Genomic DNA, 16,724 nt, shown 5'->3' with positions numbered 1-16,724 from the left:
AGTTTTTGGTGCAAGCGCGACCCAGTGCGACTGCCAACTGACATGTCCGAAATATTTCCTTTGTTTCATAAATCCATAACCTTGAAGCCATACTCGTACCCAGTGACAACGACAAAGAACGACCATACCAACGACGGCAGAGATCACGCTCATTACAGCCTTTGATAAAAGGCAACAGACAAAACGCGATCACCACTAGGACTCGAAGTAACACCACTTTCCCCCCAAAAGTCCTCTCCTCGAGTGTCACGCTTGGACCGCCCATTCCTTGTGTTGTTGCGATGTGCCCTTTCGTAAAGTCATAGTTGACTTTGCATGTACTGTGCCCTATGCATTGCATAAGAAAGCCTTGTCACTACCTTTGTCTACTCTGTTAGCGAAGGCCAAGTCATAGGCCTGTACCACACCGGCCAAGTCGATCTCTATCATTCACATCCTGTCAACCACAGGCAATGGCACCTTTGTCTTAACACACTCTTTTTGTGACGTTTACGACTCTACAACCTTGTCACTACTAGCACATAACTTCTACACCACTTCACTATCAGCGTTCTTCGCCAGCCACGTGCCGATCTGACAGGATGGTCGTGTGCAAGTTTTGGCAGCAGGGTAACTGCAAATTCGGTGGTATGTTGATCACGATTCTCCTCTCTCATACAACCACGACTACCTACCGAGTGCGCAGCCTCTTCCTAATACACCAACTTCACAGATTCCTGTCGATTTGAACACCCAGGGAGTAACCGGTCAGGAGGATCCAACTCCAACAGATTCGGCGCGCTTGCGACTGGCGGGGGAGGCCGGCGGGATAGTGGCTTTGGGGGCGGCAGAGGCAGGAATCCGGGTTAGTCTACTCACTTTTCTCACTGCCATTGATTTCAAGCGTGGCACAGCTAACAGACCGTTGGCAGATTATATCATCAATCCCACCGAGTTCAGGACTGAATTATCAGAGGGCAAGGGACGGCCCAACTGGATTCTTTCGGCGTGGGGTCCGAAAGAAGGTCCCACGTCGCTTTTGCAAAGCAACGAGTTCAGTCCAGAAGAGATCAGACTACGCTTCTACGAGTTTGCTAGCCAAGGGAAGGCAGACGAGGCAGATCGTGAGGCAATCGAATTATGGAAGAAAGCTGACTCCGATATGAAGAACCTCGCCGCGAATGCCGAGGCCATTGGAAACGTCTTGAGAGAGGCCGAAAAAGCAAAACCAAATCGCTGGGACTATCTCTCCTTTGACGGATCCAAAACAAGGGATCAATTCGACGCTGAATTCAAGTCGCAAAACTCTGGCGGTGCCTTTGGCTCCAACGCCGCTTCTTCTTCATCCCCCTTTGGTTCCAATACCACTGCGTCTCCTTTCGGAAAACCAGCGACCTCAACATTTGGACAACCTTCACAGCCATCGGCTTTTGGCACTGGTGGTTCTACCTTTGGACAGCCATCGCAACCCTCGGCTTTCGGTGCAGGGGCATCTACCTTTGGACAACCTTCCCAGCCAACTTCATCATTTGGTCAGCCCTCCACGTTTGGCCAACCTTCACAACCAACTTCATCTTTTGGACAGCCCTCCACGTCATTTGGTCAGTCATCGTTCGGACAGCCTTCACAGCCTACATCAAGCTTCGGTCGTCCTTCGCAGCCGACGTCTGCTTTTGGCCAGCCCTCTCAACCAACGTCCACATTCGGACAGCCGACTCAACCCTCAAGCTTCGGACAGCCGTCGCAACCGACATCTACCTTTGGCAGGCCGTCAGCATTCGGCGCAGCAACTTTTGGTCAAGCTGCACAACCAGCGTCAGCTTCCAATCAAAGTACGGCCTTTAAATCAGGCTCCTTTGGGTCAGGTGCGCCCACAAGCTTCGGGTCTGGCACCTTTGGCACGGGACAATCTACCTTTGGACAGGCATCGCAACCAACATCAGCATTTGGTCAGCCTTCACAACCAGCCTCTTCTTTCGGCCAGCCGTCACAGCCAACTTCCTCCTTTGGCCAACCATCCCAGCCAGCCTCCACCTTTGGCCAACCATCACAACCTACATCTTCTTTTGGACAACCGTCACAGCCGACATCGACCTTTGGTCAACCAACAGCTGTATCATCTGCTTTTGGAAAACCCAGCGCTTTTGGCCAGGCAGCTACAGGCTCAAGCGGAACCAGTTTTGGCCAGCCTTCACAGCCTGCATCGTTTGGGCAGCCATCTGTCCCTCCCACCAACACCGGCTTTGGCTCAACACCGGCACAAGCCAACCCGTTCGGTCCTCGACCAGACAACAATCAACCTAAAGATGAGACAATGGACGCCGAGAATGAGGCTTCAGCCCCCAGCAATTCCTTCGGTCAACCATCCACAATGATGGCAGGGTTTGGAATCAGTACTCCAGCTGCACCAGGGCAGCCAGCAGCCCAGACCTCTGCAACCCAAACATCTCTCCAGCAACCTTCATCACAAGCTACATTGGCATCTGGACCAGGAAGTACCACCTGGGGCAACAACAGTTTCGAAGCCCACCCGTTGACTGGAAAACCCGCCGCCAAGGTGATGTATGCACAAACACTTCCACCGCAAAAGGGACAGAAGGGAGGATTTGGAGGCCTCAGCTCCTTCCGGGGACAACCAGTGAAAGAGGTGGATGGCATATCATGTTATCAACGACCGGATGGCAAGGGTTTCGAAAAGATCTGGTTTCCTAACTTCGCCGAGACCGACGACATCCGTATCTTGAACGCGCCAACCAAGATCGCTGACACCCAGGCGCCGGCCCAAGAGTACACCGACGAAATTACCCAGCAATTCAGATATTTATTCGAGACGGGAGGGTTCAAGGATGGAAAGATCCCGCTTGTGCCTCCCATGAGAGATTGGGCGGTCTACGATTTTTAAGAGGTGGCTCTAGATAGCGCAAGGCTTATTGCAGATGAACCTTAGAAGGTACTTTCATATGATCAAGTGCCAGGCCGGAATACATATTCGCAGGATGTCGAATTTCAATACGAAGAAACGTCAAAACTTCAGTGAACTTGGTTTCTGGACTTTTGTGACTTTTTTGTGCAAATGACTCTTTATTGATGAGACTGAAGTATCTAAAGAGCCATCCCCGACTAGTGCCGCGACGCACAATTAACCTCCGCACTGACCAGGACGATAACCACGGAAGTCGCAGAAGTTGTCTTTGTCGCTGGCACGTTTGGTCGCCTTCCACGAGGACAATTATGCGGCAATGGTGACTTCGACCTCAACACCAGCCTCGATGTTGATGATGATCTGCTTGACAACCTCGGTAGGAGCGTTGAGATCGATGAGGCGCTTGTGGATGCGCATCTCATACATATCCCAGGTCTTGGAACCCTCACCGCAAGGGGTCTTTCGGGTGGTGACCTTGAGGGTCTTGGTGGGCAATCGGACGGGTCCCTTGACGCGCAGGTTCTTCGTCTTTGCACGCTCCAACAGCTCGCTGCACACCTTCTCCAACGATTGCACCTTTCGGCTCGTCAGGGTGATACGGATCTTGTGGATTTTCTGGAAAGGAATCGCATTATGTTAGCTAACGTTTTTTTCTCTTTCTGTAAATCTCTGCGTCTACAATTGCAGGGCGCAATTGCGCTGCGCTTCGGGGGTGAGGGATTGCATACTGGGCCTTCGCCGAAATCCTTCTCGGGCTTCTGGAAAGACATGGTGTCGGCTTGTGGGGATTTTGTGGTTTTTTGTGTGTATGTGTCGTGAAAGAGTGTGTAGGCGCCAATCAAGACTCGAACTATCGTGTGTTCGGTAACGTGATGAGAGGCTGAAGAGGAGGAAAGGAAATCAAGAGGTGTCGTGGATTCAGGACTGCGGGTAAATGTCTGCGGGCGAAATTCGTCGGCGATTCTGTGGGCGGAAATCTTGGCATGGGAGAATAAACTAGACTGATTTAGGCTAGTGGTAGATTTGGATCTTGCCCCAAGAGGTATAGTTTGACCAAAAGGTACGGCGGATCATAGATTACTCCACATGGACAGCGAACGTCACCATCGCCATGTACACTACCCACGACATCCCATCTTTCTTGAGTGAAAACACCTCTTCTCTCTTGGTTGTGTCTAGGTGAGAGCGACGGCAAAGGGCGCTTGTCCACAACTCGCAGATTTCAATGTCAGAGATCTCCGGGATCTCCGGGTCGATACCACCTCTCGTTGTCTATCCATCAAGAGATGTGAAGTCGTCTCTCCCCGCTACAGAATGGGAAGCATGCTTGGATTCATGGCTTTTGAGTCTCGAATATCGACTACGACTCCCGGCGACACAATTTCGAAACTTCGGTTTTTCACATGAATCCAGCGGAGTGGACTTCCTTCTTTCTTTGTTCGACGCATATCCTGAGCATGACAAATCTTCGTCACTCCAGCAGAAAGAAAGACTGCTGCTCAAACGGGCATATTTATTGTCCAGACGACTTCTCCTGGAGACTTCATATCCCTTGGATTGTGCAAATGACAAGCTAACGACATTTATCACACTGGCGAGTCGCACCTTTAACTCAGTAGCAGATTGGAAAGTCACGTTGCGAAAATTGTGGGCGACCAATAAGACTCAGCTAACAGCTGCCGTTGAAGAATGGAGAAGAAATATCTCCGCCAGCATGGCTGCATCTTCGGAATCTCCTGCCGTGGTGGAGAATTTGCGACGTTTCAATGCATTCGTGAAGGTATCTGCCGATGCGGGTCTAGTCCTGATGACGGGATCCGACTACTTGGAGTTACTCATTGAGATTTATAGTAGCAAGTCCAATGCACCGTCAGCTTCAGTGTTGCGGAAGGCATTGACGGAGCACATTTTCTACTCACTAAGAAGCCTGATGTCGGATGGCTCCCAACATCCGTCACTCCTGTTGGATCATCTCTATTTCTTGAGATCTGAGTCTGAGCGGCTCAGCAAGGCAAATCCGTCCCTTCCCACCTTGGGATCCAGCCTTGTCTGCTCGACATCATTCCTCAGGCACTTGGCGGCAGATGATGCGATCAATTCTAACAAACGAGGTCAAGGGCTGATCGACTCTCTCGGAGTTTATCGTCAATACAACCTTCAACTGCATCCTCCCGTCACTCCAAGAAAGCGACCTTCCGCAAAAGGTAAAGCTAAAGCTAAAGCCTTGCCAGAAGAGCATATGCATATGCACAAGGCGTCACAGATATCTCAGATTCACGACCTATTCCCAGACCTCCCCAACGGGTATATTATGGCATTGCTGGATCATTTCGGCGACGACACCGAAGCTGTTATTGCGGCTCTCCTCGAACCTGACTCACTACCACCGCACCTACAAGATGCGGCCGAATATCAAGGGCCTTCTATGGATATAGATGGGCCTTCGCATAATCTTGCACCACATTCAACGCCCCCACTCCTCCCTCATCGAAGAAACGTGTTTGATGGTGATGATTTCGACCAGTTGAGGATTTCCCCCAACCGATTACATAAAGGAAGGAAAGAGATCAAAATGGATCAATCAGGATCCAAGGAGCATTCAAGGAGCAAGGCAGCCATTATGGCAGCACTTGCTGCGTTTGATTCGGATGATGACGAACGTGATGACACGTACGACGTTGCTGACGTTGGCGGAACGGTTGACTCGACGCTGGACACAGATGATAGACCTCGCACCAACGCACAGTCTGACGCAAACCCACATGAAGAAAGCTTGTTCCGAGCATGGAAAGCCAACGAAGAGATGTTTGCGCGCGATAGCAAAACTCGTGTTACAAAGGTGCGACAAGACTTGAAACGAGAGACAGGCATGAGCGATGAACAGATAGAAGGGTGGGCGATCATGTTGAAGAAAGATTCCAAACTGCAAAGCAGACTGGACGAGAAATACTCTGCAGGCCAGTCATTCCAGGGCAGTCAACCTTTACTTCCAGCAACACGATGGCAAGGTGACACGCCTGAAGATAGCGAAGAGAGTGAACAAGCTGTTGGCGGTCGTCGTGTAGGACAGGCACAGATTCGGGGAAACCGCTCATGGGGCCGTGGTAGGGGAGGAAGTACTGCAGGCACATCTGGGGACCAAGCCAGCACTCAAGCAGCACGAAAAAGAAAGGAGCAGGGTAAGGGGAGAGGTGGTGCTAATCACCAACGGAGAGAGGGGCGAGCACGGAAAGTTGGAAGAGGGATGGCGGGAGCACCAGGACCATGAATAGCCAAAACAGATTGGGTTCATGCGTATCCCTTGATGTGTCTCCAGTTCATTGATAGACTAGCGTTCTTCAAGTACGGAAAATGAGTCGCAGCAACCTTTGTTGAGTCGTCTGCCTCAGGTAAATGTCCAGTGACATCCTATAGATACCACGTGACAACAAAAGGGGTCAAATGACCGGCCCACCTTCCACATACAGTTGCAAATTGGGGCGGTCACGTGTGATTTATGTTCCAAATGACAAACGACAAACGACAAACTCCACCAAGTGCTTTTCACAATCTTTGGGATATATTTTAACCCTCGCTTCCTTTGTTTCCATTCCAGCAAACATCTTTCGTCTTTCCTCAGATCCCAGGCAACTTACTCAAGACTCCTAGTACATCCACGTCCTTTTTCCTCGAATCTGCTTGTCCCGTACTGATATTGGTGCACACGCACACGACATCTACCACTTACAACCAGTCTCGTCTCTGAAGCCATAGTCTCCCCTGAAGCGGAAAACTGCGTCTTTCTGTGGTGAAGTCTGATCCAGAAATTACGTCTTGTTAGCAGACCCTATTCCAGAGAGGCCCGCGACCGCCAACACACCCTCCTTCGCCTCAAATCCACGACATGACACCAACATTCTAGGCAACAGCAAGCGAGCTCACTAGGTGCGGCAATGCCAGATACACCCACCGTGAATGGCGCCGCCGCATATGGATCGCCTTCAAACGCCTTCGAAACTTCCAGCATTCTGCAGGCTTTAGAAGTCATTCACAACCCTACCACTCACAACGATGTTAGACGCCAAGCATCTGATTACCTCGAGCGCCTCAAGGCAAGCTCTGACGCGCCTCACTATGGCTTTATCCTCTCAACTGACCGCTCACAACCTCCGTTGGTCCAGCACTTTGGTTTGTCCTTGTTGAGCCACGTTATCCATCACGAGATACACAACCTTTCCGAAGAGCAGAGCAACCATCTTCGAGCCTGTGTCCTTGACCTTGGAGCAGCTTTGCAGCCTTCTGACCTCGCCTTTGTGCGCAACAAAGTCGCTGAGTTGTGGATAGAACTTGCAAAGAGATCTTGGGCGTTGGACTGGTTTGACCTGGACGAGCGACTCGTTCAACTGTGGTCACAAGACCTTACCCACAAAGGCTTCGTTCTCACCGTGCTCGAAAACTTATCAGAGGATGTCTTTGTCCGTGAAGACAGCATTGCCATCCTACGAGGCCGAGACCTGAATTCCGCTGTGGTGGAAATTTTTACATCAAGCTCTAACTATGCAGGTGGTATAAAAATCGGCGACAGTGTCCGACAAATGAGGCACGGCGACATTGGCTGGCTTGCCAGAATCAGTACCTTCTTGACTGAGGTCGTCAACAACCAATCTGACGATAAATTGGTCAAGGAAATAACTCTCAAGGCTATGAGCGCGCTCCGGTCTGTATTTATTTGGATCACCAGCGCGTCCGTTGTTCACTCGATGGTTCTTGCCACTGTGTGCAATTTTCTGACCAAGGATGACCCAGAATTGGTGACAGGCGCGGTAGAGGCTCTTCTCTCCCTCTACGGAAAAACACGGATGGAACTCATCGAGGTGCAGGCACTCGTTCACCCTCTCATCCAGCCAGACAGCGTGGCAACACTCCGGCAGCTATATATCAATTCCATTGTGACCTTCGATGACGTTTACAGCAGTAGATATGTGCTTTCCAAGAAGCTGTCCGAGCTCGTCTCGTTACTCTCGGATCATACGTGTCAATATGGCCCACCCACTCCTGATGAACTCGACATCACGCCCTTTCTACATTTCCTTACCACCATGGCCGAACATGAAAGTCTGATTGTCTCGATCCCCGTCGTCCATTCGTGGGTCAAGATCCTGGAAGGACATGCATGGCGCAATAGCCCGGCAGTGGCATCTTCCATCGGACCTATTCTACAAGTTGCTTCTGATCGACTAATACAATACGATCAGATGCCGGAGGACAGCCACAATCCATCTGTGCTGTTTCTCAACGAAGAAATTGAGCTCTTCCCCGAACGCCAGGGCTTCTACCTCAACTATCGACGCCTATGCTCTGCAGTCATCGAATGGATCTGTTATGGACAACTTGAGGTAGCAATGCAGGCCGTGTTCAAGCGGGTTGATGAACTCCTGGATGAGGTGCAGAATGCCGAGCAACATTTCAATCCTGCAGATTATGACCGCTCCTCCGAGGTTGTCCTTCGCGCCGACGCCAACTTTGCTCTGATCGACGCTGCCTTTAGAGGGTTTGATCGCTGGCAAACAAGACACAAAGACAACGGCGCCTCCCCAGAACAAGGGCAAATTGGTGATAGAGTGCGCGAAGCTTCAAAAGCGTGGATGCTGAGTAACATGAATAACAGAACTTTCAAAGACCCGCAGATCAGGCAACGTCAGTTGAAAACTGCTGTCGAGGTTTCCAACCGGGCACTGCAGAAAGACACCGGCTTTGCTTTCAGTGTCCTTGAATACATTTTGTCATCATTCATCATTGCCGATCATCAGCACCAAGCCTACACGGAAGCTGTGATTGAGCTCCACAACTATGCAGTGGGTGAACTACGGAGGTTAGCCTTACAACATGCCGACTATTTCGTCACATTCTACGACCAGTTGCAACAAAAGTTTACAGATTTGATCGACCAACTCGGGGCTGACGAGAAACTTCAAGTGGAGCTCAAGTCGACATTGTTCTCGGTTGTGCAGCGAGCATCCGCCGTGGACTATTCGCAGCGGCACTCCAAACTCCAGGGGTTCCTGGAACCAATTGCATCTGCCTGGAAGAGTGATGACCTACAACAACGCCTGGCCTCCTTTGAAACTTTCACACGTTCGCAAGCCTTTGACAAAGTCGGTCCTTACCTCGACTCGTTGCAAGCAGCAAACATTCAGGATTGGACTTCAGTTCCTTACGATGAACGCGGCGCGCAGATTCAACAGGAGATGGTTTTTGGATATACGATCCTCCCTCTTCGAGAAACACGAGTCTTGCTCAGCATTTCAACCGAGAAGCTGAGCCAAGACTCCGACCTTCATAGGATGATCACAGATCTGTGGTCGCCCATGATTCACAGCGTACTCGAATATGTCCTTCGCTTGATCAGCTACAACCATCGACTTCATGACGCATCTTCCTGGCCTAATGTTGGACCCAACCTCCTGCCCGTCATTAAGCGCGTTTTGAGAGACCGTTACTGGCAGTCCGGCATTTCAGGGGGGTCCATGAGCGCCTTCCATAACCAGGTCAAACAGACACGCTCGACGCTGGAGGGATTTGCGTCATCGGTTCGAGGCCGAATCAGGAATAACCTCGAACAATGTTACAGCATCTTGCATACGCTGGGACGCTTAGGAGACGCTTTCTATGGGTTGCCCAAATTGCCAGACATGATTGCTGAGGCAGCTCTTGATACCATGACTCCACTGAGTCCACATCACTTTGCCGTTGTCATCCAAATGGTACCAAAGATGATTGACGAATGTCCTCCATCGAGACGCCAACAATTTCTAACACCCATCTTTTCATCACTTCTTCGGCAACTCGACACCAAGCTGACCGAAGAGTGGGCCAAAATGGACCAGAGACGGTCGACAAAGGGCGACGATGAAAACCTTGGAGAGGAGATGCGCGACGACTCGGTGCTGCGACAGACGACCTACAAAGGAGTCAATCTGGTTACGTACTGGTTGAACACCAAGCGTGAGCAACAGCTTACCTCGAAGAAGTCGATTGTCAACGGCAACTATCTCTCTCAAGACAACCAACAGTCGATGCGGGAATTTTTGTTGTCTAACACGCAGATCCTCGATCGCCTCCTTGTTTTCATCACACACGCCATTGCATTCAAAGACACTAAATGTGCATACAACATGCTCATGGCTGCAACACGGCTGGTGCCGGATTTTGGTAACGACCAATACATTTCTGGTGAGGTGGCAGAGGCAGTACGAGGCTTTATCTCATCAGATATGCTCAAGACGGCTATCACGTGTTTGAACGATGGCTATTTCGCCGATCATCAACAACACTATGCTCAATTGATCGCTACGATTTGGATCTCCTACGGCCTACCGGTACATGTGCCTGCAAGCGAGACAGGACCTGCACATGACCGGCCAGCTTTGACATCAGCTCCTCGAGACGTGATCCTCAGTCTACCGGGAATGACCGAGGCGAAGGTGGACCAGGCGGCTGCTCAGTTACTCCAAGAAGGCAGTGGCGGTAGCGGTAAACACAAGAAACTTAGGGCCATCGTCCTGTCATTGCTTGAAGGCGTCAGAGGAGTGCGACTAAGCGAGCTAGGCAAAATCGACATGCGTCCTCAACAATCGAAGATCCTGGAAAAGTACAAACAGAGAGAACTTTTGGGCATGCAGGGTCTCGAGGAATCTCATCATGTCAATACAGATGACGGTCCTGACCTGGGTGGTGTGGCTGACATGTTTGGCAGTTGAAGGAAGGAAAGGGGGCATTGGATTGGATTGTTTTTCTTTGCTGCATTTCATCACATACGGGGTGAGCGAATACTGGCGGTGGCTGGCGGCTACTCTTGATTGCACTTTAGGGCGTAACGACTTGAAGACCTTAGGGTGGCGGTGGTCATACGGTCTCATCTCAGGAGCTGCGATGTCTCACGAGCCTGATGCGAGCGATTTTTACATAGCGGCCCACGAAAACTCCATTACGATAGCTGCTTATGATAGCTGCCTTTGTCATAAAAAGTAAATTGGGTCTCAGAGTTGTCATATGTATGCCCTGACTTGTGGCACATGTGGTTTCAAGTCTTTTTTTTCATTTCCCTTGTCCAGATGTGATGGTTTATGTACACAAATTCTCTAGACTCTCCAGTTGTTGTAAGAGCTAGGAGATCGCCCTGATTCTGGCACGTGCTCAACAACATTGTAATAGATCCAAGGCTTCCTCTCTCGCATCTTGTTGATGCGAGGAAACCTTAGAGAGCACCGAGACCTGGCCCGAATTGAGATGTCGAATCGCCTAGGGTCATGACGTGGTTCGCTGAGGTGTAGGTGCATATGTCGGCCGAACGAACCTGTTGCAGAGATTGGGTCAGTAAACAGAATGCTGGGGACAACAGAGGTAATGATTCAGCCCAACGTACCTGTCACTGTTATAGGGCTTGCTCTGACTTCCTAACAACTCCTGCTCGCGGGCCAAATCGGCATAATATCGACGGACCTGGTCACGGTCCTCTTCGGCTTGCAACAGAGGGGTGATATGGATGCGAGACCACATCTTCTCTCTCGACAATTCAATCTTCTCTCGGTGGCCTATCCATATCTGGCGCCAGCCATATGTCATCACGGCGCCGACACCGAGCAAGTACCAGATAGGACGGAGACCACGGGCGGGGATGTTGCGCTGTATGACACGAGTAGGTCAGTATATGTATCAAGTTGACTTGGACAGTCAAGGGATGTGGACAGGACGAGCTGGGGAACCAAGTAGGTGAGGTGGAGTGACGAACTCGATATTGTACGGCATCGTAGCCACCCGTAGGCGGTAAATCTTGAGGCATAGTTGTTTGGACTCGTTGCCGTTGTTGTATGGCCTACATAGACGGGGCAATACAAAGGCAAAGGGCCCGGGTGATGATGGTGGATGTGGTTTCGAAGCCTGGGAGAGGAGCTTGAATTGCGGTCGAATCGATTGGGTGCGGTTGGCGCTTGCCTCGCTTGTGATTTGCCGCGCGGATGATCAATGCCAAGGGCTATGCCCCGCTGCGCAAGGCTTTCTCCAAATTTAGCCGCGCTACAATTTTTCCCCAAGTAGGAGGAAGACGAGGGTAATGATAGTGACTTAAATGTTTATCACGTATTGCTGCGTTTTACGATCACAGTCTAGAGCTCCCTAGTCCGTGGATTCGGGCAAATATGGACCTAGACGAACGCCCAAGCAAGGTCAGAAAGGTCGGAACAGCGGAGGGAGCTGGGACTGACCTCGAGGCAGACGCACCTCTGTTGACCAAAGTCATACCGCCCAGTGATACTCAGGAAGCTGCTCATGCGCCGGCAGGCCCGTTGAAGAGCGAACCGTCCGATGAGAACGACTCAGATGCACGACTTCAAACATCAGACTCAGCAAAAACCAATGGCGCCTCACTCGAGTCCACAACTCAAACCGCCAATGGCGAACCTGACAAACCCATGTCCAAAAATCAACTGAAGAAACAGCGCAAGCGTGAAGCGTGGGAGGCCGGGCGACCAGCGCGAAAAGAGAAACGAAAGCAGAAGCTATTATCCCGAAAACAACGAAGAAGAGAGGCGCGAGATGAAGCTTCACACTTGGAACAATCCCAGGGCGGAGAAGATAGCGAGGTACAAGGCGACCAGGCTCAGCAGCAGCGGCAGCAGCAAGACCAAATCAGTCGTCGGGCCCATAGGCGGCGCCAGCATGTCATCTTACCTGTGACCATAATCATCGACTGTGGCTTTGACGACCTCATGACAGAAAAAGAAAGAATTTCCCTCGGTTCGCAACTCACTCGCTCATACTCGGACAATTCTCGAGCACAGTTCCAAACGAATCTCGTCATTAGCTCTTGGGGCGGGCTCCTGAAAGAACGATTTGACACCATTCTCGCCAAGAATTACTTGAATTGGAGAGGTGTGACATTTGATCCAGAAAACTTTGCAGTTGCAGCGGAAAAAGCAAAAGAGACGATGAAGGGAAGTAGCGGCGGAGACTTGAAGGGCATCTTTAAATCACTAGCTGCAGAAGCCGACGAGGAGTCGAAGCAAAATAATGGCTCTGGGGAGTCTGATCCCCCTCGCACAGACAAGTCGGACCATCCTTCAGACTCAGCACAACCGGATCCTGCGCTCGCTCAACCCACTCCACATGAAGCATCAGAACCTCAACCGATATCTTCTGCGCGCCAACAGGAACTCCAAGATCAAGGCGAAATCGTCTATCTGACCTCCGACTCTGACTATACTCTCACGACACTGAAGCCCTATTCGACTTATATCGTTGGCGGCCTAGTCGACAAGAACAGACACAAGGGAATCTGCTATCGGACGGCCCTTAAACATAACATCAAGACCGCCAAATTGCCCATTGGCGAATACATGGAAATGACGAGTCGCAAGGTGCTGGCGACCAACCACGTTGTGGAGATCATGGTTCGATTTCTCGAATGTGGAGATTGGGGTGAGAGTTTCATGCAGGTCATTCCCAAGCGAAAAGGTGGTAAACTTCGCAGTGTATCCGAAGATGCGAACGTCCAAGGCGTTGAGGATGGTGACGATAATGATGAACAACGCAATGGCGATGACGGCGAAGATGACGATGAAAGCGTCGACGAAGAGGACCATGCAAATTAAGGCATGCAAGATTGCCGTGGCAATTAGATTCATAAAGTGCGCTTGATCTGGAAGCCCAGACTTGAGAGGCGCTGCAGAAAGGTAAGATGATATTATGATATTCACGCATACTAGCAAGCGGGTCGTTCATATATACCATCTTTTGAATCAATCAAACACTTCGTCGCTTCATGAAGTTCCTCCATCAGTGGCCCTTGGTCCAAGATCACACATGTCAGGCACTGCCCTAGAAAAAGCATGCATTGCCCTTATTCTGAGCCCTTTTCCAAATATATTCAAAGAACCCCGGTACCCTCATACTCCCAAAATTATACTGTCCATAATGAGGCTTTCTGCCTGGAAGAACGACCATGGGTCTCCTTCACATGACAGAGCAATTCTGTACCGTGCGGGTCACCGTCTCTACATAGCCCTCGTCACCTTCGACTTCCTCTTCGAGAGCACCTGGTTTTCTTTTGACACCTTTAACGGTCATACTTTGCTCGCCTGCTCCGTGCCACCACTTCATGACTTGCATGCCCTCTCCATTCACGTCGACCAGATCGATACGCCAGCGACCACCGGTGACTTCTACCCCGGTCTTCCCAGGTGGGAAGTGAAATTCAGGGAGGAATATTTCGGTGGGTACCTCCTCCTTTGTGGGCGCGGATGCAACGAGTGAGAAGTTGAACGTGACCGACTTGAGGTCGAAGACGTATGATACCACGTCACCTGCGGTGGCGATCGGGGAGGGTCGGACATAGGCCTCTGCGGACCGAAATCCTGGGGTCGCGGAGAGGTTTCCAGGGGCGTTGGGCTGTGTTTGGCTCAGGGCCGGAGGAGTGTGGAGAGCAGACTTGAGATTTGATGGATTGATGGTCATGGCGTCGGTGAGGGTGGTGTCAGACGATGATGTTAAGGTGATTTGACCATGTGGAAGCGAGGTTGTTGATGGATTGGCGGTGCCTAAGGCAGATGTGTTGAAGTCGGCTGCACTCGGAAGGAGTGAGTCGTCGAGCGAGACAATCGACAAATCTTCGCCATTCCATAGATCGCCGTATTCATGATTGTTCTGTCTTGTTTAGTACCAGACGAGGAAACGCAATGTGGAATGAAGGCTTACCTTACTGACATAGGTCCACCATGTGAATCCTTGAGCTCCCGAACCCTCGATGGCGAAAGAATTTGCGTCGAGCGAAGAGGTCTGTGAAGAGTAGTCGCCAGTTTTGTAAGCATATTTATCGTCCATGTCATAAGGGATGCCTATTTCGGTGAAGATGGTTGGTCGTTCTCCAACAAACTCCATGCCTTCTTCTCGAATCGCTTTCAATTGATCTCGCAAGCAATTCCGGATTGCTGTTTCTCCTAATCGGACTGCGAAAACCGGATTGGAATAACGTTTGCGCAGAAGACCAAAGATGTCGACATTGTAGAATTTGTTCCAATGTTTCTGAATCAGAGTGACGCCGTCGTAATAATGCGAGGCAAAGATCAGTCGTTGCTCGTCGTCCGCAGTTCCCTTGATGCTTGGAGGGATCTCCAGCACGGCGGATTGGAGGAAAATGATACAATTCTTGTGGATTGCACGAATGGCGTCTCGATACTTGCGAAAGTGGTGCATAAAATAAATGTTGGTAAACTTTTCAATGTCGAGGGGTTCGCCTGACTTGGGAATCGATGCAAAATAGTTCTTTTTCAGAAGTTGATCTTGACTCGGATCCCAAACACCATTTTGAGCCCACAGGCATTCGCCTAGCTTCCATCCTGGGTCTCTTTTCCAGCCATATTTGCTGTCGTCATAGTCCTTAGGTAGCCAGGCCTGCACACCTTCGGGGTCGACTAGCTCTCTTCCACTCTTGTAAGGGCCAAAAGTGCTGAAGGCGTATACATCAATCTCGACTGCTCGACCAGCGCCAGTCAGGATGGATTGCCAGGGTGTTGGGCAGGTGCCTTTCCTCATCTTCAATTCATCTGGAATGGCATCTAGATCCTCCCAGCCGACCAAGCCTCGATGGGGTTCATTCATCGTCTCCCATCCAATAATACATTCATCCTCCAAACCACCGGCGTCGTGGATCCGCTGGGCAAGATGTGCGCATGCATCGATGAAATGATCGGTCAGATAGTCCTGAATATTCTTACCGTCGATGATGGCATTTGGCGCAAAATCTCTCCCGGCGTAGAACAAAGTAAACGTCGTTTCGGTTGCGAGCCTGGTGTAATTTGTGGGCCAAAGCATCTTAGGATACTCGGTAGCCTCGGGCCAGGTATTGTGGACAGCAGCGGCCTGCGTTGCATTAAACGCCTCAGGATCAAGACCACAAGCATGAAGAGTCCATAGGGGAGCACCAGAACCGCCCGAGAAACGCGACCATACATCTTGATGAGGATCCATGAAGATCCAGAAACCATAGGACTTCGCTATTCGGAGAATCTTAATCGTGTGGTCGATAAAGTCTTCATCATATATACCTGGCCCTGCGTGTTCCAGAGCCTCCCAGGTGAAAATGTACCGGATGACATTGTATCCCCATCTCTTCAACCTAGCAAAGTGTACGTGTGACTCCTCTTCAGTAAACGGCCGGCCAACAAAGGAGATATCTTCAGAGTCAAAGAAACCATTCCGAACATGCGAAGGTTGGTCAGGTTGCCGAGGGAACTTGCAATCTCCCGCTACATTGATACCCCGAAACGTGACTTCACGCTTGTCTGTATCACGAAGTCGAATTCCGTCAATGGTCAAGCCAATGGTGGCCATGTTGGGGAAACGAGTAGAGAAAGGTCGCCGGAAGCATGCGGCAATGACGGGGGAGGGCACTGGCGTTCTACTGAGCAAGCAAGGTGGTCGCAGCACGGCGTGGACAGCAAAGGACGGCGGCGTGAAGGGAGGCAGCGTGATAGCAGATGGAAGGTAGATGGAGGATAGGAAGTTGTCGAGCAGAGACTAGTGCTCTCCTCTTAGCGCTCTATCTCGATCTGAACTAGACCTGTCGGAGCACTTGAGCTGGTGATTAGGATCGTCCAGCCATCTTGCGGTGGAAGGGTGGAGATGCCTATAGTAGGCAATGGCAGGCTGAGTAGTGATGATGAATGAGGTTGCTTGTTCCGTGGTGCCCGTCATGGCGCAGATGTCATTCTGCATATCGCGCATTGGAGATGAATGCTTCGCCCGACTACGGCGGGCCACAAATACATCAAATCAATTTCAAACATCG

General features: G+C 50.7%; 7 protein-coding genes across 7 annotated transcripts; 4 read left to right on the top strand and 3 right to left on the bottom strand.

Annotated features, from left to right (window-relative positions):
* Window positions 1–581: 581 nt before the first annotated feature.
* PV10_00257 (uncharacterized protein) lies at window positions 582–2,881 on the top strand (the record flags this gene model as incomplete). Its single annotated transcript, XM_016364301.1, has 3 exons — window positions 582–627; window positions 713–844; window positions 912–2,881. 3 exons carry the CDS (start codon window positions 582–584, stop codon window positions 2,879–2,881), a joined length of 2,148 nt encoding a protein of 715 aa, XP_016227950.1.
* Window positions 2,882–3,040: 159 nt separating this feature from the next.
* Window positions 3,041–3,825, bottom strand: PV10_00256 (40S ribosomal protein S20). Its single transcript, XM_016364300.1, has 2 exons — window positions 3,631–3,825; window positions 3,041–3,517 (listed from the first exon to the last, which is right to left on the bottom strand). The coding sequence occupies exons 1-2, from the start codon at window positions 3,670–3,672 to the stop codon at window positions 3,209–3,211; spliced, it is 351 nt and encodes a 116-aa protein (XP_016227949.1). The 5' UTR covers window positions 3,673–3,825; the 3' UTR covers window positions 3,041–3,208.
* A 302-nt stretch (window positions 3,826–4,127) lies between these two features.
* On the top strand, window positions 4,128–6,170 carry PV10_00255 (uncharacterized protein; the record flags this gene model as incomplete). The annotated part of the gene is made up of 1 exon (XM_016364299.1): window positions 4,128–6,170. The coding sequence occupies one exon, from the start codon at window positions 4,128–4,130 to the stop codon at window positions 6,168–6,170; it is 2,043 nt and encodes a 680-aa protein (XP_016227948.1).
* Window positions 6,171–6,463: 293 nt separating this feature from the next.
* PV10_00254 (uncharacterized protein) lies at window positions 6,464–10,918 on the top strand. The gene has a single exon (XM_016364298.1). It carries the CDS (start codon window positions 6,835–6,837, stop codon window positions 10,639–10,641), a length of 3,807 nt encoding a protein of 1,268 aa, XP_016227947.1. The 5' UTR covers window positions 6,464–6,834; the 3' UTR covers window positions 10,642–10,918.
* PV10_00253 (uncharacterized protein) lies at window positions 10,890–11,817 on the bottom strand. The gene is made up of 3 exons (XM_016364297.1): window positions 11,673–11,817; window positions 11,307–11,566; window positions 10,890–11,237 (listed from the first exon to the last, which is right to left on the bottom strand). The coding sequence occupies exons 1-3, from the start codon at window positions 11,721–11,723 to the stop codon at window positions 11,189–11,191; spliced, it is 360 nt and encodes a 119-aa protein (XP_016227946.1). The 5' UTR covers window positions 11,724–11,817; the 3' UTR covers window positions 10,890–11,188.
* A 219-nt stretch (window positions 11,818–12,036) lies between these two features.
* Window positions 12,037–13,662, top strand: PV10_00252 (uncharacterized protein). The gene has a single exon (XM_016364296.1). The coding sequence runs from the start codon at window positions 12,079–12,081 to the stop codon at window positions 13,528–13,530; it is 1,452 nt and encodes a 483-aa protein (XP_016227945.1). The 5' UTR covers window positions 12,037–12,078; the 3' UTR covers window positions 13,531–13,662.
* Window positions 13,600–16,587, bottom strand: PV10_00251 (uncharacterized protein). The gene is made up of 2 exons (XM_016364295.1): window positions 14,633–16,587; window positions 13,600–14,581 (listed from the first exon to the last, which is right to left on the bottom strand). Exons 1-2 carry the CDS (start codon window positions 16,265–16,267, stop codon window positions 13,892–13,894), a joined length of 2,325 nt encoding a protein of 774 aa, XP_016227944.1. The 5' UTR covers window positions 16,268–16,587; the 3' UTR covers window positions 13,600–13,891.
* Window positions 16,588–16,724: the final 137 nt, after the last annotated feature.

This window comes from Exophiala mesophila (assembly GCF_000836275.1).
Source record: "Exophiala mesophila strain CBS 40295 unplaced genomic scaffold supercont1.1, whole genome shotgun sequence".
Lineage (NCBI taxonomy): Eukaryota > Fungi > Ascomycota > Eurotiomycetes > Chaetothyriales > Herpotrichiellaceae > Exophiala > Exophiala mesophila.
Note: the sequence above shows the minus strand (reverse complement) of the source record. Positions and strands in the feature narration are given on the sequence as shown.